Consider the following 21,407-nt stretch of genomic DNA (forward strand, 5'->3'; position numbering starts at 1 on the left):
TGTTTTGTTGGACACCAACACACCTGAAGACGATTTACGTCATGGTGGCCGGTACAACCCTAACCCCTATCAGATCCATGCTGTGGAGACAAACCCACCTTACATACTGCCTTCAGACTGCACCATTTCCAACCACCAGTCCTACACGATGCAAAATAACCCGCCAAGCCTCCAACCGATCGGTCAAGAAGCCGCTGAGATCCAAAACAAGTTACAACTCCATGCACCGAGGCGTTTTTTACAGCTGATGCCCCGTACTACGGAAGTTAACGCGCGCTAGAACGAGTAACTCGAAGCCTAGAGCGCTCTAGGCCAGGGTTTCTACATCTCGACATCAGTATTGGCCCACAAAAATCGCTTCGACGATGAGCTGAACAATCGGACTAACCGATCTTGGTAGTTCAGCTCCATTCATGATGCATTGTTCGCTGGTTCCCTCTCGATATGTTGCATCAACATCACTTCTGCAAACCCCCAGACATAGACAATGAGACGAGATAAATCTCTTCCTAGGGGCCAGTCCCTCTTCCAGCTCACTCGTCCTTCCGTCTCCTTCATCCCAATCTGTTGAGCATATCCCTCTGCATCATGGGCTTCTTTGACTCAATCGCCAACGCCTTCTCCCGCGATGGCATCGCCACCCGCATCCTCGAAAAGGTGCCCGTCGTCGGCTACGGCGTCGCTGGAGTTCAAGCCCTAGCCGGCAACACAGAACATGCCAAACGAGCCCTTGCCACCAGCACCAACAGTCTAATCACCACGGCCGGTGCCGTCGGTGGTATGGTTGTCGGTGGACCAGCTGGTGCCATCGCAGGTGGTGCAGCAGCATCCACCATCGGCTTGGGCACTGAGTACGCCATCAGCACCACCATCAACGACAAGGATGTCAAGGGCGATGTTGGGGAGGTCACCGTGCAGAGAGTTGTGACCGACATGGCCATCGGTGGTGTTTCTGGCTTGATTGGAGGCGGAGCTGGTGCCACTGCTGCAGGCAAGGCAGCAGGTAAAGCCGCGATTGAGGCCACGGCGTCGACGTTGGCCAAGACTGGTTTTGAGGGTGCTGCCAAGGTCATCATCACCAATGTTGGAAAGAGTGCGGCGGGAGCTGTCACAACCGGTAGTTTGGCATCGCTTGTTCAGGGTGCTAGCAAGTAAGTTTGTGTCTCTTGCGATCTTATTGGTCACACCTCTAACTCATGGGCTTAGAAACGTCTTCAACAACACCCCCAACGTCAAGGAACCCGAGCCCAAGCCACCCAAAGTGAGAAAGGTGACGCAGAACCAAGACGCCAGGGCCAAGGATTTGATCCAGGACCTCAAGGCCTTTGTCCTCCAGTACCCTCTCTACTGGCTCAACGACGCCTACGCGCAAGTCCATCTCTACTGGGATCCCGTTGTCATTGCCGGCTTGCCTTGGGACCCAGCGAATCAAGCTGTGCAGGGACAGTATCAGGCCTTTCAGCAGAAGAAGACAGGGAACCCAGCGTTGAACGAGAAGCCGTTAGGTCAAAAGATCTATGAGGAGCTCAAGCAGATTGTTGATGACCACAACAATGGAGTACAGCTTGGGGGGAACAAGCAGAAGATTCTGGACATGATTATCAAGAAGGAGCCTGGGGGATTTAATGCAGTTTGGGGTGAGGTTGAGTCGGAGATGAATCTGAGGAATCTGAGGCTGCAGAGCTTCAGCGAGCTGATGATTTTGGAGGTTGAGTTTATGGATTAAGTGTGGAACGAACGGATGAATTTGCCTGGCGGGCGAGGTTCAAGGTTTGGGATTGTGTTGGCATACCATAATATGTATGATAGAAGCAGATGGAAGAAGGCCGTGGTGCGGTGACTTGCTCGGAAACTGTTGATTATACGTCCTTTGGGTGTCAATATCCAACTGCAAATAAACAAGAGAACTAGACTTTCTGGCTCAATAATGATGACCTTGTAATTCACTTGGGCAGATACCAGAAAGAGGTGCGTTGACATACTTTGAGGTGGAAGAGGAGTACACCCACTTCAGGTTCGAAGGACACTCTTGGAGAGGGAATGATGGGGCAGCATATTCATGGTTGTGAGGTGTGTGTCAGGAGATTGATGCAATCATGCGTGTTTTAACCAGACGTAAGTCTTGAAGGAGCTGTCACGGAGTGATGTTTAATGGCCACCTACCTTATACAGATACAAGTCACAGTAGAGTCAGGGCTGGCTGGGGGTTAGCTTTACAGGTGGATTATGTGCTTTTATGCTCGTACATGAAATGATTGAAGGTTATCCAAGTGACTGTACCAACCCCTTTCAACACAAGTCCGTCACCACCTCGAATCCTCTCCATGTCTCTCATCCTTCATGGAAACTCGTTATCCATCCAGGTCTTGAAGTTGGCGCACATTTCGTCCGTCCAGAGGGGGTGCGCCGGGTCTGGGTTCTGCTGAGTCCAGGGGGGCATTTGCTTCGGCATAGACTTGTTCTTCACACGCACATAGATCTTGGTGGCGTTGTCAGCCACGTCATCCTTGTTGCTCAGATCGAAGCCACCAGCGTTGAGCATGCAATCCACGTCGCTCGGGAGGAAGTAATCCTTGATGGTGCCTTCCCAGGTAACAGGAGCGGCGGTCGCTGTTGGCTCAGCTTGGGGCTCGCTGGTAGGTGTCAGCCATGGTGCTTGTTGATGAGACGTGCAGATCAGATCGAACTTACACTGGGGGGTTTGTCTCTGGGTTTGTTTCTGAGGCCATGATGCTTTGGATGAGGGCTTTTTGGAATGATAGCTGTTGATGGGGATGTGTTCTTTGTCTCGGTGTGTGGAGAGATTCAAGTCTGAGAAATCTGAGAAGCTTCCCTGGTAAAATAGTTGTGGCTGTCTGCACTTTAGTCATAAAATGTTGAGATATGTTCATGTTCCGGAGTCAATGCCCCGAGTATCCTTGCTGGATTAGAGTGAACTGAGGCTGGCTGAGAGAGAATGGTCTGAGAACATTTCAGCGTGCAGCGAAGGCCTAGATTCCTCTGGGCACTGTTGGCCTGGAAGTTGACGCTAAAAGTTGATGTCGGCACACGATAGTAGAAGCCCACAGAGACATGATAGGGCGCTGCATGGCATATTGGGCGGGGTGAAGCGAAAAAGGCATAGCATCTTGTCTTGTGTCTAGCTAAGTGTCGGGACGGGCCACTCCCGTGACTGGTGAGTTGACGGATTTGGTTAACACCCGAGTTTGTGGCAATAGTTATCGGGAGCCGTAAACTGCTTTCGTCAGCGGTAATGCCCCCTCTCTCAGTGGCTGTCGTGAGACAAGCTGAACATGCAGGGCCGCCCAATCAAAGCTTGACTGGGCATCATACCGACACCAGCAAAGAGCATCTAGACTGCATGTGCTCAATTTTTGTTAATTGAGTCGGATTGAAGCGGGCTTTCTCATCATTGTGATGGTGACATGAATGTACAGGAACCAACAAAAATAGGTACCTAAGTACCTATGGTATCCAAAGACAGAGTCTGTTGAAGGTGGGTATCAAGACTTTGAAGACACGGGAATTCTTGTTCTCCTCAAAGTACACAGTGAAGATCATATATCCCCACTTTGCCGAGATATCGGCTGGAAAAATCAATGCGCTCCTCCTTGTCGTGCCTGCCTGCCGGCTGGGTCTTGGGCCAGACGTAGCCGTACAGCTTGGATTGACGCTCGCATCGGGGGCAGTTGGCTCTGGTAAAGTAGGCGTCTTTTTGGACAAATGCTGGATGGCTGAAAACTCGTACGACCTTTGAGGTACTGGGGAGACGGCCTCGGGAAGTTGCTGCACATAGATTTCAGCCGTGGACTGGTCTTCTTCAGAATTTCAATCGCCTGCTTGATGGGTGTTGGGTTGGGTGAAAGAATGAGCCCATCTGCCAAGTCTGAAGCGGGTGTCGTGACATGAGTGAGATCTGCACTCCCAGCTTCGGATGCAAGGGGGGCTGCGTAAAAGTTCCGATTCCGAGCTTCCTCTTGAAATTGGCGAACCGATTGTTGTAGGTCCCAAGTCAAAAGGCATATCTTTGAGTCGCTTCGCCTGGGTAATGGGCGGCGGGGTGGCGATGCTCCCGCAATGGCTCCCGCAAGTCTTTTTCGAACCTGGCCCGACTGCACTCTGTTGTAGCCTGTGATTAGACAACTCAGTATTCCTGCGTCCGAATTTCATGTCCTATTTGCTTCAAACAAATGCTTTTCCGCGCTATGTAAGCAAATACAGCCGTGTTGCGAGAGCTCCCGGGCGAGCAGCTGCCCGAAGCTATCACCGAGCTTTCAACCTATTGTCTCTTTCAGAGGTTCGGATCAGGGGTTCGTCACACTGCCCAATGTTTGGAAAGTAAAACAAGCAACACGCTACTGGCGGTAACAGCAGCCTACTACTCACAAGTTGAAGAGTACGGATCGAACCAGAGCAACCAGCTGCTAACTCAACAAAGCGAAGACAGCGCGGAGGAAACAGGTGCACCCGTAGCAGTCGCCCCAACAGCGCCGGAGAACTCCTCTGTGCAGGGACCCCTCGAAATTTTACCAGGAAACGGAGCAGAGGAAGCAGCCGGGACTGGAAGGTCTGATCAGTTGAAGTCCCCAGAACCCTTGAGCGTCCTCCTGACGCCTTGCCATACACCACCTCACGCAGCGTTGTTGATCGGGACACCAACCCTAGGCACCAAACTATCTAAAGTAGTAGCCCGGGATAATAGTTACTTTTAAACCCTTGATTAGATTTGTAATAGCGGCCTCTTTAGTAGGAGGTGTGCTCAGGGTGTACAAATTATGTGCATAGGGTATGCACAGGATATACCCCAGGTATATAATACCTGTGCAAGTCACGTGCCACTTTTGTTATAAGATGTCGAGATTCGGAACTTATTATATTAACTATAGTGATGAGGTATTAGGAAATTTGCATGCCAGTCCATCTGATGCCTTCTATCCAGTCGTCAATATTCCCCAGTTTGAGGATTTTGCAACCAAGCGTTTGGAAGGAATGGCGGGCGACAAGGAAGACAATGAGAAGGAGCCTGTCTTTGGCTCTGCCGAGAACTTGCACGACTGGATTCATGGAGTGTACGGTAGCGACGATGTCCAGACAACCATTGGAGACAAGAACCTCTTTCCTGTAGGTCACATGTCCAATGTTCCTGTCGCTGCTTTTGATACCATTTTCTGACCACACCATTGCAATGTGGACCGCATGATGGCCATATGGGAGGTCTTGCATAGCAGCAGTGAGTCCAACTGGTTTGACGGGACGGACACTCGTGACCAAGACTCTGGTAACTGGATCATTGATCAGAACCACCCAGATTTGCCCACGGACCCTCTCAGGCCCTTCCACAAGGATGAAGTTGGCACCTCTTGGATGTCGAACAACCTCAGGGAGACATCGCCACTCGGCTACACCTAACCCCAACTCGAAAAGTGGAAGTATGTGAACAACAAGGAAGAGCGGGATGCTGAAGCCCACAAGGCAGCCCTCACTGTGTACCTCAAACAGTATCACAACGCAGCCGCCAAAGATGCGTTCAAGGCAGTCAACACCGCCGACCCCGGTGAAGAGGAGAGCGGCAAGCCCAACCTTCACCAGCTGGAACTGAGAGGACCCGATTTCACCCAAGACCGTGATCTTATCGGCGTCGATGATTACGTCGTCAACGTTGTCTACAACCGCTTTGCCCTAGGAGGTCGCCCTTGCACCATCCATTTCTTCGTCGGCAAGGTCCCAGATCAGTTGCCCTACACCTTTCGACGCCCCCAAGGGCTCGCTCGTCGGCCAGGTGTACACCTTTTCGTCGCCAGCCGACCAGCTAGGTATTGAAGCCGAGGTTGGCTGTGGCAATTGCCGCAGCCAGGAGGCTGCTCGGTTCATGTCTTCTGGTACCGTCGTGCTCACCAACGCCCTCATCACGCGCTAGAAGAACCAGCTCAAGCATACCCCGCGCAAACGATTCCTCACATTCCCCGAGTCTGGAGGAGATGGAACGAGAATGCTCAGGTTCCGGACGTCCTTGCAGACATGAAGCCCGAGAACGTGGTGCCTTTCCTCCATGCGAATCTCCGCTGGCGCGGTTTTATGACTACAAGGGAGCGACCGAGGTCACGGTGGGTCACCCGCAGGGTGCTTCTCCTGAGGATCACCTCTACCCGCCCGGTTGTGAGTATAGTGCTCCAATGATGCAGATATGTATGGTGGTGGTCTCATCCTCTTTCTTTTGGTTTCTTTGGGGTTGGTCTTGTTCCCAACCAGGTTTCTGTCCAGTGATAGGGTTTACTTGGTGCTTGCCTGGCCAGTCGGCCTTTGCCTTCCGATCCAACCCTGATAGGTACACACCTACTTATGAATTATGAATAAATAAAATGACTTTTACGGCCGACATGTCCTTATGATACTCACAGTTACTGCATCTTATCTCTGTTGGGCAACAGCCTTTTGGTCCAAATGAGGGAGAGCCACACCCAGAACCACAACTCTACACTGGGCGCAATTTTGAACCCGAAAACCCGAAAGATCCAAATAAGGAGAGAAGTTGGTGACTCTCCCGAGGAGAATCGAGTGTTATCGACTACTCGCTCTAGACCACCTCAGCCGGGAGGACCTCCCCAAATTATCACGAGCACAATGTGACCAGACCCAATATCACCCAGCTCCTTGATAGTGCGACACGCCGACAATCGGATTCCGACTCATGCATGGCCGGACGCGAGGTCTAGAATTGGGTAGAGTCCAATTCCGTTTCCAATAGTTAAGGATTCTGCTACAGCTACGCTAACCGTTTTGGCCTTGGCCGCCCGTTCTGGCTGGCTGAATGTACGGCGGGAGCAGGGCTGACAAACGCACATGGCTAGCTCACGGGGTTCAGCTGGTTGTTTGGGTCATGGCTGATCCCCTTGATGGGCGCGTAAGTCAACACCGTCGACATGCACGGTGCGCCTCAGGGACATGATGGAGACATCAGAGGCGACATGAAATGACCAGCCACATTCTTTTATATGATCTCTCGCCCGGCTCCCGCTGTCACGATCGAGCTCTTAGCAAGATCACAACATTGAACGCAGCACAACTTGACCACAATGGGGAGTTTCTGGGTGCTTGTTGCCCGTCTCCTTGGGGTCACGACTCTATCAACCTATGAGGGACTGGACCGCTCTCAATCACCTTTGCAGCTCACAGATTCACATTCGCACGTTGAGACCAGCTTGGTATCTACCGCAGCCAAAGATCCTCTCCACTTCAGACCACCAGGCCACCGACAAGACAAAGGTGATGGTTTCGACTTCAAATGCGACTACCGCAAAATGGTTGGATGGGAAAAATGCTCGACTCCTGAAGATCGCTCATGCTGGCTCGTCAACAAGAAGACAGGAGAAAGATTCGACATCAACACCGACTATGAGAATTATTATCCAACCGGTACAACACGCGAGTACTTCATCACTGTCGACAAGTCGAACATCACCGCCGACGGCTACACATTTTATGGAGCGACAGTCTTCAATGAAACGTACCCAGGGCCTTGGATCCAAGCATGCTGGGGTGATACTGTCAAGGTCCATGTCCGTAATCTCAATCCGGACCGCGGTACCAGCATTCATTGGCACGGCATTAGGCAGCTCAACACCATGCACATGGACGGTGTGAATGGAATCACCCAGTGCCCCATCGCACCAGGGAGCACTTTCACCTATGAGTGGAAGGTGATGCAATATGGCTCCTCATGGTATCACTCCCATTACAGTGAACAGTATGGTGACGGGGCAGTCGGACCAATTGTACGCAACCTTTTCACTCAAAGTACATCTGGATATATCACTGATGACTGATGGCAGACTCTTCATGGCCCGAGCAGCGCCCCCTATGATGAGGCGGCAGACATCCCGCTCCTGATGACAGACTGGAGACATGGCAGCCTATTTCCAGTTGGAAACATGCTCGAGGAAAGATGGATCCAGAGCATCTTGCTGAACGGGATTGGGAACGTGACCAAATTTGGGGCAAGGAAAGTTCAAAACACGAGTAAGATTCCGAAGCCTTACACTCTTACGTTCACAGCGGACAAAGTGTATGAGGATGAGCCGCCCGAGCTCGAGGTTCCGAACTCACGTCCCAAACGATACCTGCTGCGACTCATCAACACCTCGATTGGATCCACTTTTATCTTCTCCATCGACAACCACCTGCTTTCCATTGTCAGTGCTGACTTCGTTCCCATTTACCCCTACCTCAACTCGTCGATCCTGGTTGGAATCGGCCAACGATACAATGTTATTGTCGAAGCAAATCCAAGGAACAACACCAAACAGCCCCTTGACAGCAACGAAAACTACTGGATCAGAACGTGGGTCGCCCCGAACTGCGGTGCTGGTGTGGTCATCAACAAGGACAGCAAGGAGACATACATGCAAACGGGTATTCTGCGTTACAACAAGAGCAGTACGGAGGATCCAGAATCAAAACCATGGACAGATATTTCCATGGCCTGCTCGGATGAGACTGCCACCAGCTTGAGGCCCGTGCTGCCCTGGGTTGTCGAGGATCCGATCAATGTCATGTCAACAGAAAGCAAGATTCAGCACATGGCTGTGATCAGCGGCCCGCCGGCTGATCCGATTCCGAGTTTCCCCCAGGCCTCCTATTCTTTCAGAAACGTATCAGGGGGTATCAATGGCCCCAATCCACTCCAGATCAACTTCAGCGACCCAGTGTTCCTCAACCTGGACAACGACGAGCCGTTCAAGAACAAGCTCTGGGAAATCTACCCCGAAGGACGCCCCAACCAAACCGACTGGGTATGGCTAGCCATCACCGTGGACTATTCTCCTGATGGAGATACCAGTGCCCATCCAATCCACCTGCACGGACATGACTTTGCTATCCTCCAACAGGCCGAAAAAACCACCTACGTCCCTGAGAACATCCATCTGAACCTCATCAACCCTCCTCGTCGTGATGTGGTGTTGATGCCTAAGAGCGGCTTCATCATCATTGCCTTCAAGGCTGACAATCCGGGAGCGTGGCTCCTTCATTGCCATATCGCCAGTCATGCCTCCCAAGGTCTGGCCCTGCAGATTCTGGAACGTCAGGCCGATGCTGCTGCCATGTGGCCGAAGGCGAGTCCCGCTGCGCAGACTGCCGCTACGCTGTGCAGCAGTTGGGACTCTTGGGTTGCTGCGTCTTACACGTCCACGCCGACGCCTTTGCCTGATGATTCCGGAATTTGATCCACCATCTATCAACATACGGATCAAGAAGTCAAGGTTGGAAATTATTTTGGATTGTTCGTCAGTAACTTAGGTCTCTTCTGTGTATGATTAGCAACAGGATCAGTGACTTCGTTGGCAATTCTAATACGTGGTTTTTTCTGCAATTTGTCTTCGTTCGGGGAGCGATGGGCTGTTTCTGGTAATTGCGCAATTACAGTTTTGACAAACAGGCTGGGGTATATGAATGAAGAGTTGGACTGTAGTGGTTTGAGTATTCCGCAGTTAATCCCTATATGTCTAGGTTACGAGAAGTCACCTGCAGTGTCGGCCGGCACCCCCTAGGTTCGAATCCACAGAAAAGCTTTTCCTTCTTCTTTTTTGTTATCGGAGTTTCCGAGTTGAAGCAGCAATCTGTTTCAACCAAGACCAGTAGATGCACAGCCGTTTAGATGAACAGAAATCCGAGATCATGACATTGACTGGGAGAATGGGTAGGCGTTTGTTTGTTTTACCTTCACCTGCCCGCTGCTTGCTGTGTGGGTTTTGCATCATCTGATCAGCTGCATTGCCATTTCGTCAGCTTCCTGCAGCCTCATTGCAAGCATTTCATTTCAGCCATGCCAAACAAACTGTGCATGGGCCATAAGAGAGTCAAATAGCTGCAGCTCACCTCACAATAACGCAGCAAATCTTTCAAAAATGACGGTCTTTGTCCGAGTCGAAGTGGGGTTTGGGTGGTCGGATCGCGTCCAGACCCCATGCATTTCGCGCCCGTGACGTTGCGAAGACGGTCAGCATGACGACACATTCACAATGATGAAGGGGGGAAATGGAGGGGATATTAAAATGAACTTTCAGTGGTAAGGTCGCCTTTTGTTCCTTCATCGCTCGAACTCATCTTCCACCCACCTCTGCAGACGAAACCTCCATCCATCAACCAACACAATGAGCAGCCACCACGAGAAAGCCCCCCAGAAGAAGGGTTCCACTCAGCCTCACAAGCACCACGAGCATCATGAGACAGGGTATACAGATGAAGCGGCTGTCGAGTGTCACGATTTGATCGATCGTGCCGAGGAAGAGGCCCACGTATGTTCTTGGCTCTTTTGTTAGATCCGAGACATGGCTAACAGCAGCCCCAAAGCTCCACGAGCCCGGATCCATGTACGAGCCAACAACTCACCCCGAGAAGGTCCACCTGGCGAATACTAGCTCTTCGGGAAAGAAGAGCTCCTCGTCAAGCATGCCGTCCTCGGGCAGCAAAACGAAGAAGTCCGGTTTGGAAGGATCTAGCAGCAGCACAAAGGAGAGCATGAAAGAAGGCATGGGGTCGATGAAGGAGAGCATGAAGGAGGGTATGGGCTCCATGAAGGATACCATGAAGGATACCATGGGCAAGAAGAAATAGATTGGGCACATTCCATTCTCACGGGAACTTGCGGAGGTTTGGACATGGTCAAAGTGAATTACCCAATGCCAATCGAATCTATTCCCTCTTGCTGTTATTAATTTATGAAGACACTTGTCATACCTGCTCACGTAATCTACACCATTCACTATACCAATGTGAGGGTCGTTTTGTAGTTTTCGTCCGTGATCTCTTCAAGAAAATCGTCAAAATTCCAAAACTCGAGCTCCTCCTCTTCCTCCTCAGAATCGGGCTGTGGGTCAGATTCGGTGACCCTCACGGACCCAATTCTTTCCCACGTCTTTAGGTCACTTGGACACTGTGCCAGAATGAGAAACTCAATAGCCCTGTTTGCTTCATCCACACCCAAGCAGAGCGCTAGCACAGTCACCTGAGGTCTGAACTCCTCCTCTCCTGGCATCTCCCCTTCTCTGGCTCGCTGGATAGACCACTGCACTTCCCCGTCTGCGTCCGCAATCTGAACTCTGACAAGCTCGGTGTCGTGACGAACCATGGCGTACCTCCTGGCAATTCTGATGCTGCTCTTGATTCTGACGTCATATTCGAATCCCTCCACGGTATCATCACTGTCCATCAGGGTGGCCGAATGCACATATCCACTGACGGTCAAACTGGCAGCGTTGATCTCCCCAAGGGGATCTTGACCTTTCGGCTCGACAGAGTACTCCAGCACCTCGACATATCCAGTTAGATAGTCTTCGGGGTCCATGGATATCGGAGAATCTAGAGAAGCCCAGGAGAAAGAGGGCGCTCTGTAGGTGTCGGGACACGCCCAGACATCGTTCACTTCGCGAGCTACCCAGTTCAGGCTGCGAGTCAGATCTTTTATCCAGATCCCACCAACGTAAGTGGCACCAGTGGTGTTCTGGATTTCACGGGCCAGACCTGCGATCGCGGGCAGCTTGTCCTTCTGATAGGTGAGACCTCTGCGGCTATAGCCGGAGATCATTTCAGCCCAGAAAGCAAACGCATCGTCTTGCATGGTGAGGGTGGGAGGTCGGGGACGTAGGCTGCCTCCATTGTCGGGATCAAGTGGTCCGCACTGGCAACCCATGGTGGTCTTGCAGAGCCATTGTACCTCCCTGCTGGAAAAGCCTATGAACCGGCGAGAGAGTACCTGCTCCTGAAAGCACCATCCTCTTGTTTGCACTGGATCCAAGAAGTCATCAAAGCTGCCGACACCCGGCCACGGGTTATCGCGGTCCAAACTCTGGGGATGCAAGCCACTTTTCACTCCCTCTTTCCCAACCAGCAGAAACGTTTCACCATCCTCACCAGCCAACTCCCGGGTCACCACCTGTGGATTTCTTTTCAAGTGAAGAAACCCCTCTGTCACCGTAGACGCAGACAACGCAGCGAGAGTAACCCGTGCATTCCCGTACACCTCTGCCATCCTGCCAGCTTCTTGCTCCCAATCAGCTGTGTCGTCTTGGATGATGCAGATTGCATCAATCCAGATGTACTCCATCCCCAACTGGCGTGTGACATCTATAGCGTCTTGGAGTGTCTGCGGCAGGGCTTCAAGGTCAAACCCTTCTCTCAGCTCGTCGATGTTGTCTAGGGTAGTTTTGAAGAGACCGTCCGAGCCCCAGCAGTAGCTTAAAGCGATGTATTCAACGTCGCCAATGTCGTCACTGTCCACGAGTTGGAGCTGATCAGCACCTTCGGCGCAGTAGATGAGGCGTGTTGGCTGGAGATCTGAGGTGCGCTGGGAACATTCAGGGTGGTTTTCTTCACACTCTTCAAGACATCTTCTTGTGAATTCGATTGGATCCTCGGGGGTGAGTCCTGGCTGGTCACTACCTTCATCAGGATCGTAGTCTACAAAGATATTATTAGAATTAGACAATTGTTTGTTTGATGAGGAAGAGCAAATGGGAGATATACCGAGCTTGACATAAACCTGCAGGGCATACCCGCCGGAGAAGTCGAAATAGAACCGGTTCTGTCTTTCATCTAGACGCACCCATGCTTCAAGGTCGTCGGTTGAGCCTAGATCAGGGTGGATTGATGTCGCGGTGCTACAAATGAATTGACAAATCTCGCAGTCTGTGTCGGATTCCCAGACCCATTTGTATTGGCTACCGGGTGAGAACTCTGGGTCCTCTGGGATGAGGTTGCGGCAGCTGTCGCACATGGTGTTTAACTTGCCGTTGCCGGTGTGTGAGAAATGAATTACTTGGGACTTTGACTGAGGAAGAGAAGAAGAAAAACTGTCGACGATATAACTGGGGTTTGAGGGCAGTGGTCCGCGTGCGAAGGAGGTTGGGCAAACTCCGTTGGTCGTTCTTTGGCAAGTTGGGACTTTATAGGATTCATGAGGCGAGAATATCACCAACGAAAACCAGGGATTGGTGGTTGGTGACATGGCGCCATGTGTGTTGGTGCACTGATCTGGTCTCATTCTTCAACCTAAGTCATGCTGTTGGTTCTATAGTACATGTGGTAGAATCAGGGCTGCGGCGAGGCTTGGCGATTGCATGACGTGCTCCTATCTTCCACTAGGCCTTGAACCTCATATTGCCCGGTACGGTAAGCATTGAAAGTTGTTTGCGCTTATTAGGTAGGGAGGAGCTGTCTCTGACTGACTTGCTTGAAGTTAAATATCTTCATCGAGTTCTTCGGGGATGTAAATCGAGGCTTTCAAGTATGCAACTTACGGTGTAACACACATATTTTGGTCACGAGGAGACCTACCAATACATTATTTATTTTGGAGCTACATCAAGATTAATGGCGCTATGCAAAATAAAATCAGACCAAGGCAATGGAGGGTTGTTTGTATGTCAAACTGACAGAGTTGCTTAGGCCAAGCAACGCAAGCAACGAAGCCCAATCAATCAATGACCATCGAAGCAAAAGGCCTGCGGTCATCAACGGGCTGTGGAATTCCTCAGAAAGAGTCTTGGTGAGCATTAAAAATTGTAACAACGACAGGTGCTATTTAGATGTGTATTACAGGTTATATTTTCAACAAATCGTCAGATGGCTGGCGGTCTTGAGCGTTCGTCCCAGTCAACCCATAGCATCCATGTTAGGATGGAATTACCTGCAGCGTTGGCACCGACACTGCCTAGGCTCGAGCCCACATATCGTCATTTGTTTTTACCTTCTAAGTAAATGATGGGTCGGAACAGTTGTGCCAGTGGCTCTTTCCCCAAACTGGTTGTTGCTTGGAAGACGACTCCTTAGCTTGACGGAGGAAGGAACGATGGAGATATCTGCCCAAAATATTGCCCCACACACACAATAGATAGAATGTTTTTATTTTTGCCTTGTAGTTCTCGTGGCCTCGTGGTTTTTTTTTTCTTTTTTTTTTTTTTTTTTTCAAATCTCTCCCAGGCGCACTGCTTCCTCTTACACGCGCCGTCTTCTCGCTCCCAAACGGCCTTCTTTTATCCCAGCTCCCACAGCAATCTATTTGTACGGACGATCCCAGCTTAGCAGCATTCACCATGTCCGCCTCCGTCACCAAGCATGCCAAAAGCTTTGATCTCTGTTCCCTTTGGCCTGGTTTTGGGGACCGCAGAGTGTGGGTGAAAAAGGAGCTTGGCGACTTTTTGAGAGTCCGGGGTTTTTGTGCCCATGTGATAGTCAGGACACTGTGGTACTTCGGAATCTGGCGCTCGTGTTTCGGTACGTCTACTGGTTTGTTGATGTTCGGGGTAGCGAGAACACAAGTATTCAAAGGTGGTTGCCCACGCACTGGGCAACCCACGCCTCTATAGGTTTGAAGGGCATGAGAGAAACTTTCTTGCCCACAGGGCTGACTATCCGATGAAAAAGAGGGTCCGACATATACTGAAGATCTAACCGATGATCAAGAACTCCTCGAGTTGGTTGACGGCTTATCAGAGGCGGAAGACGTTGACCCGTCACTTGGCGCATTATATCGACATGCCGACTGCCGCGAAAGATGGCATTTGTTCCTCCAGCATGTCAAAGACACCGGCGACCTCAGGGCTTGGGACACAGATCCTGGTACGACCTTTGGGGAGACTAGCAATGATGCGGTTATGCAAAGCACGAAAGCCAATGTGAATATCGTCGATACGGATATGGACACAGAGTCTGAAGATAGCGGCTATCATTGAGGGCCCCAATGCCAACAACGGTATGAGAAATGTCCTCAGTGCCCTAGCTATGTCAGTGCAATAGGCTATAGCTACCATGACTCACTTCCAGGTCACAATACTGCGACATGGATCACGTGCAACGCCGATGTTGCGAGACTCGCGGATGGGCTGGCAGAGCATCTGCCAGCTATCTTGCAACATTTCGCGGACTTCGACGCCACCGGTAATCTCCTCCCAGACATATTCACGAGGCTTCGCGTTGCAGTGCGTGATGATCACGAGTTTCTGCAACGGTATGCCACCGCAGCCCAGACAGAGTTTCGGATTGAGGAGGAAGACTCGGACTCGGATGACAGTCTGTTTGTTACCCAGTGAGACTTTCTCTCGTTTGTTTTCTGATACAGAGTGCTTTCTCTTGTACCAAAAAAGGACAGTCATGCAATAACGTGACATATTGTGTTGTGTCTCTGCCGCACGTCAACTTCGTTGTTTAAGAGTTTGATGATTGCTAACTTATATGACATAGGCATCAGATTCCGCAGTTCTGGTTCGTGGTTTGTCTTTAACATGGGAAGATTACCGTTTGAGAGAAGTTCGAGTTGGAAAGCATGTCGGCAGTTTGTATCATGAGGAGGATAAGGTACCTAGGTAGCTTTGATATGCATGTGGGTCTCGTGGTTACTAAGGGAGGCTTCTGATCCAATTAAAAATTACACATTTGGCTGCTGAATCGTCTGATGCCTTGTGAGTGATCAGCGAATGTTGCAAACCTAACCCAGATCAACCCCCAGGAACAGGGCAACGACAAGACTATCATGACGCGTAACCACCATTTCGCCTACCCCCACTGTCGATCCAATAGACTGACCTGGCCGTAATGGATAGATGTAGGACTGCGGCAACCGATCTACTTCAAAAATCCACAAAGTCCTTATCAACAAAGCAGTCCATGAGCTTGGCGTCTCCCGCATGCGCATGCAATTCAACCTCCAGGCATCAAGGGTGGGAAGTCACCTTACAGCTGATAGTACCGAGTCTCGTAGCTGTACCATTCCGTTTCAACACTCCATTATCGATCACCAATTCTCAAGGGTGGGATAGCTGTCACAGTGTGTGCCTTGGAGCAGTAATGTTCGCCTCCTCCAACAACGCAGCTGATAGTGGAAGGACAACATCAAAATACCAACGATATGAAGAGATGTGTGGGTTTCCCGCTCGTCAGCCAGCCCTGCCAAGGAGTAGCATAGGGCGGTGAATATTCTGAAAAGCCAGGCATCCATCAGCTTTGTAGGACTGTTTAAATTAGCAAGCTGAATACCATCGCTCGGAGCGGTCATGTCCGGTTTAAGCCAGGCAGATTCGTGAACCCTCTCGTTTTAAAACTAGAGACCAGTTTACCAAGGCGTCATTATGCGAGTCGATATTGACTATCAGAGGAAACCATCACGACGGTGGCTTACTCTTCCTAATGATGCCGCGATTCTGGAAGGGCCGCAGGCTAGATCAGTAACAAAACCGAGATCGCTTTCTAGCTGCCTGCTTGCCATGTGCTGATTGCTGCAGGCTTGACATGGCGTTTATACAAGCCCCTTCCAAGCCTTCACCATCCGAACCCCATCACGAGACATGATGGGTAATCCTCACAATGTCAGCGAGGAGGGACGGAAGAGGAAGCAATGTAATGTTACATGTCTTCCCCAAGTCCGCGTATTCCGCTGAGCTGCTGTCTCTCGCTTCTGCTGCCCATAGATTGCTTAGACGGATAGTGGATGACTGAAACTTCTGGTGGATGTATGATGGGGTACAGCCGGGTGAAGCTCCCCGGTGGGCGCAGCTGCGTCTGATTGAAGCGCTTGTGACACATGCTTGTCGTCGAGGATGGTGCTGAATGGGGATCACCACCACCTGCTATATCCATTGAAAAAACCAAGCATGTGTACATGCCATCGTTTCGGGCCTGACGCACAGAGACCGAGACATGCTCAAACAGCCCCAATTCGGAAGGGGTTTGTAAGGCTTACCACATATAGGATGCCCAGAAAGTTAAATTGTTGCTGTTGCAATATGTATATGACCGTTGGCGTCATTACACAACGGCCACATGTTGACGTTCCCTTGCCGGATTTTGATCCCTACCTCAAAGAGACAATGGCCCCTTTTACCTTCCTAGAGAGTCACTTGTTCGTTGACACATTTCTTGGCTTGAGAGATCATGGTGGTCAACCGCTTTGAGCTGCATCAGTAGGTTTCCTGGTAGAGCAGCCGTCTCACCAGTCCATCGGATGGACTCCATCCACCACTAAACAACCATCTCAATAGTGCGAGCCACACCCGTTGCAAACGGAGAGTATAGACCACGGAGACAACACCCGAGAGAGAATCCAGAAAATAGATGCAAAATGATGCAAGAGAGATATATGGCCCTAAGCGCAGGCCTTGAATGCCGCGTGCTCTCCGTAAAACATGTCGCCGGGCATCTCGGGCACGAACCGCAACGAAACTCAGCCCGGAAAGCGGCACCATCGTCGGCAAATAATGACACGAGTTGGAGTAGGTTACATTAACCCTTTTTCTCTGGGGAAGTGCTTCCTGCCAAGAGACGGTTTGCTTGTTAGCGAGGAGAGAATTCAATTTAGCCTGGGCCGTGTCGCTGTTCACCTTCCCGCCTTTTTAGCCTGTCCACAGCTTCCAATTTTGGCATCGACGCAGTTGCAGTTACCTGCTAGGGGTGCGCAGTAGGCGGGCTCTGACCGATAAGACGAACTGACTGGGGCTGCATGGCAGACTGGCATTGCGAACCAAAAGAAAAACAAGTCGGGAAATAGGCCCACGACGACGACGGCTTGGCTCTGTCTTGGCTGCTTTCCATCCCACGCCCGCCATATTCTTTTGACGTTGGAGGGGGAGGTCCTCATCGTGGTCGGTTTCGTCCCAAGGGTTCGGTGCCCGCTCGGGAGGATCTGGTGATCGCGATGGTGGGCGGGCGTCGGCGGGCTGGCTGCTGGCTGCTGGCTGCTGGCTGGACCTGGTGAGCGGGATGTGGGAATAGAAGTTGGCTCCGATAATTTCTCCAGTAGGTACTCCGTACACACCAAACTAAAGTTGCTCGTCTCGCTACGCTTAACCACCGAATACCCTTTTCTGCCGAAAGAGCACAACCCGCTCTTTTCTCTGCGCCCCTGCAAGAACCTTGATGGATCATATGGGGATGGCTATGGCGAGGAACTAAGTGAGGAACAACTCGCTGACAGTCAGTTCCTCACAGCTGAGGTCATCCATGTTGCTGTCGGGAAACTCGGGATGTCAGGGAAGGGGAAGTTGTGCATTGGATGGTCCGTGGACCGGACGAGGTGCTCTTGCTGCATGTTCTCGAAATTGAAAGTGTGGGAACCGCTTTATTAGAACGTGCTCACCTGGACAGGAAACGGCTGCCTGACATTTTGCTGTTGAGGTTGCGCCCCCATCCAGCATCGGCAGGCACGTCTCCCGGCTATTCTGGCCGAGCACTACCCAGCATTAACTTAGCAAACCCCTCGCATGCTCGCACCATACACGGGCGCGGCAATCAATCTGATCAATCACAGCTCTGCGTTAGCTGCGCAGGTTTCGGTCTCGCAAGAAAAAAGACGGGGGGACAACACGGTCCTTTATTGCAAAGCCGCCCATTCACTCTCTTGTCATCTAAACCTGAAGCAACCAACTTAATATCGCCGTCCAACCGTTTTCGTCTGCCAAACACCTCACCCGAGTCCGATCACAACTTCCAGTGCCCATCGGAGCCAGGTTGCATTTTATTCCACGATACAGAGTCGATGCCAAGTCCACCAACCAGTCGCTAGTAGTAGTCCCCCATCTCCCCGCCGTCATACCTCCTCGCCTGTCCCACCTCACCAACCCACACACATCACAATTTGCCCAGCAACATCCCAGCGAGAGAGTCTCTTTCTATCTGCGACTTCTTTGTCCAGTTTTTCTCTGCTTGGCTATGCTCTTGGGGCTTACTACATCCTTACAGATTCCGTTGTCCCCCAACCCCTCAGCCCCCTTTTCTTACTCGCTGCCTCTCTGGCCCCCTTTTCTCCACATTCAGTACAGTCTCGATACAGTTTCCACTTTCCTCCATATACACCAGGCCCTTCCCGCGATAGCTACGTACCCCCGGTCTTCTGCCAAATTTGGGTCAAATCCATCGGATTGATTGCATGGCAATCTAGATGAATTGACGTCAATTCCGCTAGTTCACCTCAGCGGCCAGCCCCGACATCCACTGGTCCTCTGTCACTTCTGTGCTAGGACGACTTGACAGCAGGTGGCAGAGGTGCAGAGTTGCAGAGCACCAGACTTGACACTGGGGCTGCTCCAGTGGTGGTACGCTGCGCACCTGGTTTTGGCCGCCGCTCCTGACGGCGGGTACTACACTGTCAACACAACTGCCGCGCCTGTCTGGGTGGGTGTCTGGTACTGTCTGTTGTGTGCATCCAGAACAGCGGGAGCCGTCCGTGGAGAACGTGGAGAACAAGAAGGCCCTTTCTCCCGTGGCGTTGTACCTTGTGCGACTCTACACTGCCTTTCTCCCCCTCGTCCGTGTTCTCAAGGCGCTCCTGATCCCCTAAAAGGCCGAGACACGACCCTCTACCTTTCCTCTCTGGGATCCCGCTAGTCTGGTCTGGTTCCACGATGCAGTGATGCAGCCTATGCACCCCGCGAGCCAGCCACGTTGCGCCTGCTCCCATGTCGGATTTTCAACATCGAGCAATGCACCATGACGGACTCTACTCGACGGCAGCTATACACGCTGACCATCACCATCACCAACATCACCATGCCATGCATCCTCCACAGACACAGCCGCCGATGATGGATCACTGCGTGACGACTTGCCCGTAAGTGACCGTCTCCCTTGCTCGCCGTTCGTCCTCGACGCCCTGACAGAACTAACTTGCACCCACCGTCTAGGTATGAGGAAAAGATAATACAGAATGGCGCAGTGGCACGTATGGTGCTCATGTTCATTCGGGAACTCGTCGAGCATTCCTCTCATCAACCACGGCAGAGTTATGCATGCCCCATGACGAGGTGCCACAGGCCCTTCCCCGGGCCGCTCCAACTCATTCAACACCTCCTATCCTGCTCGGAGGTTTCGACCGGCGAGTTCACCTGCGACAAGTGTAACCATTGGCACACATTTCCCACCAGCGATAAGGAATGGGAACAATGGGCGGCCGTGAAGACACAGCAAGCTTCTGGGAATGAGCAAGGGCAGGTGCGGAGGAAGCGGAGTCTTGGTTCGAAAATCAAGGGTTTTGCTACTCTGACCAAAAGAGATCCGCGCAAACAAAATCCCGCCCCGGATATCCATTTCAAGACCGAGTACTCGATGGACAGTCGGCCGAGTACCGCGGCGTCCTCAACCCCAAGCACCACATTTACAAGCCGATGTTCTGAACATCATCTGCATTACCAAACCCATGGCCACGGAAATCCCACGGCCTTTTCCACTCACCATAAGCCACCTTTGCTACCTGCGGGTGTACCAGCAATCGATGGCAATGGTTTGTTTTGGCCAGGGTTTAGTGCTGACCAACTTGGGAACATGCCTTCTAGTGTTCCATCTGTCACACCTTCATCTACACTGGACACCGGTTCTTCGAAGGCGATCTCCCAAAACACTTCTCAGACCACGCTGTTCACACCTAGCTTGAACGGATTCCCACCTCCTGTGGCGTCTGTCCAGGTCCCAACAACTATGGAACAGCAACAGCAGTATATGTTTGGCACACACGCATCGTTTAATGGAATACCATCTCCAGTATCCGCCCAGCCACCACCCTCCGCAATGGTGTTGGATGAACCCATAAACATGAACGGGGCAGACCTAACACCAACCGAACTTCGCTCGCCGGTATCAAATGAAAGCCTGAACCACGGCTGGTGGGGAAACAAGCTTGGAATCGAAACAGCCCGAGCAGTGCCTACTACCACCGGATCGGGTACCTGCTTCCAGATGCAGTCTCCGATTGGTGCCATTGATGGGATGATGACTAGAGACGTCACAAGCGGTCTTACAACGCCCACCTCGCCATGTCGACACGCATCACCGTTCTTCCCGATTCCGCAATCCTCCGCCCATCCGATGTCACGAGCTCTCAGCCACGAATCGATGCAAGCAGGCATGACGCCGGTTTACAACTCACCAGGGACAAACGCCAGTCATGTGGATTCCTTGTCACCGCAGACAGACCACGATCCTCACTCTCTGTCGCTCCGAACACCCTTTGAGCCGGCACCGGAGGATCTAGTCTGTGATGAGTGTCAATGGAAGCCCCGAGGCGTGAGGGAGAATTTGAAGGGGTATTTACGGAAGCATAAAAACACACACAAAGGGTTGAGGTTGTCGTGTGATGTGGTGGGTTGCACGAAGACGTTTAGTCGGTTGGATAATCTCAAGAAACATAAGAAGGACAAGCATGGGATCGAAGACTCGGCTACAGGGGCGACTTGTACGCAACCACCTCCAAAGCAGATGGTGGAGGAGTTTCATGGGCAACATCATCATGTGGAGGATGAGGCGGAGCATAAGCGGCCGGGAACGGTGGACTCGGAGGTACGGGATATGTCGGGAGATTATTCGATGCTTTGGCCGGCATTGCACTTTTGAGGGTGTGATTTTATCCTTCCTCGCGTGGCCCGTGCCCTTGT

The 21,407-nt window shown here is 51.6% G+C and overlaps 7 protein-coding genes across 7 annotated transcripts; 5 read left to right on the forward strand and 2 right to left on the reverse strand.

Moving 5' to 3' along the window:
• The first annotated feature begins 143 nt into the window (after positions 1–143).
• Positions 144–1,925, forward strand: QC764_116455 (uncharacterized protein). The gene is made up of 2 exons (XM_062942895.1): positions 144–1,151; positions 1,207–1,925. The coding sequence occupies exons 1-2, from the start codon at positions 589–591 to the stop codon at positions 1,724–1,726; spliced, it is 1,083 nt and encodes a 360-aa protein (XP_062805919.1). The 5' UTR covers positions 144–588; the 3' UTR covers positions 1,727–1,925.
• A 277-nt stretch (positions 1,926–2,202) lies between these two features.
• Positions 2,203–3,392, reverse strand: QC764_116458 (uncharacterized protein). The gene is made up of 2 exons (XM_062942896.1): positions 2,692–3,392; positions 2,203–2,633 (listed from the first exon to the last, which is right to left on the reverse strand). Exons 1-2 carry the CDS (start codon positions 2,889–2,891, stop codon positions 2,339–2,341), a joined length of 495 nt encoding a protein of 164 aa, XP_062805920.1. The 5' UTR covers positions 2,892–3,392; the 3' UTR covers positions 2,203–2,338.
• Positions 3,393–7,073: 3,681 nt separating this feature from the next.
• On the forward strand, positions 7,074–9,221 carry QC764_0019290 (uncharacterized protein; the record flags this gene model as incomplete). The annotated part of the gene is made up of 2 exons (XM_062940032.1): positions 7,074–7,772; positions 7,830–9,221. 2 exons carry the CDS (start codon positions 7,074–7,076, stop codon positions 9,219–9,221), a joined length of 2,091 nt encoding a protein of 696 aa, XP_062805921.1.
• A 561-nt stretch (positions 9,222–9,782) lies between these two features.
• On the forward strand, positions 9,783–10,746 carry QC764_116480 (uncharacterized protein). The gene is made up of 2 exons (XM_062942897.1): positions 9,783–10,292; positions 10,348–10,746. The coding sequence occupies exons 1-2, from the start codon at positions 10,149–10,151 to the stop codon at positions 10,609–10,611; spliced, it is 408 nt and encodes a 135-aa protein (XP_062805922.1). The 5' UTR covers positions 9,783–10,148; the 3' UTR covers positions 10,612–10,746.
• A 13-nt stretch (positions 10,747–10,759) lies between these two features.
• On the reverse strand, positions 10,760–13,036 carry QC764_116490 (uncharacterized protein; the record flags this gene model as incomplete). The annotated part of the gene is made up of 1 exon (XM_062942898.1): positions 10,760–13,036. The coding sequence occupies one exon, from the start codon at positions 13,034–13,036 to the stop codon at positions 10,760–10,762; it is 2,277 nt and encodes a 758-aa protein (XP_062805923.1).
• A 1,051-nt stretch (positions 13,037–14,087) lies between these two features.
• Positions 14,088–14,360, forward strand: QC764_116493 (uncharacterized protein; the record flags this gene model as incomplete). Its single annotated transcript, XM_062942899.1, has 1 exon — positions 14,088–14,360. One exon carries the CDS (start codon positions 14,088–14,090, stop codon positions 14,358–14,360), a length of 273 nt encoding a protein of 90 aa, XP_062805924.1.
• A 3,291-nt stretch (positions 14,361–17,651) lies between these two features.
• On the forward strand, positions 17,652–21,374 carry QC764_116500 (uncharacterized protein). Its single transcript, XM_062942900.1, has 2 exons — positions 17,652–19,591; positions 19,665–21,374. The coding sequence occupies exons 1-2, from the start codon at positions 19,440–19,442 to the stop codon at positions 21,364–21,366; spliced, it is 1,854 nt and encodes a 617-aa protein (XP_062805925.1). The 5' UTR covers positions 17,652–19,439; the 3' UTR covers positions 21,367–21,374.
• Positions 21,375–21,407: the final 33 nt, after the last annotated feature.

The sequence above is a fragment of the Podospora pseudoanserina genome, chromosome 1 (assembly GCF_035222485.1).
Source record: "Podospora pseudoanserina strain CBS 124.78 chromosome 1, whole genome shotgun sequence".
In the NCBI taxonomy this organism is placed as follows: Eukaryota; Fungi; Ascomycota; class Sordariomycetes; order Sordariales; family Podosporaceae; genus Podospora; species Podospora pseudoanserina.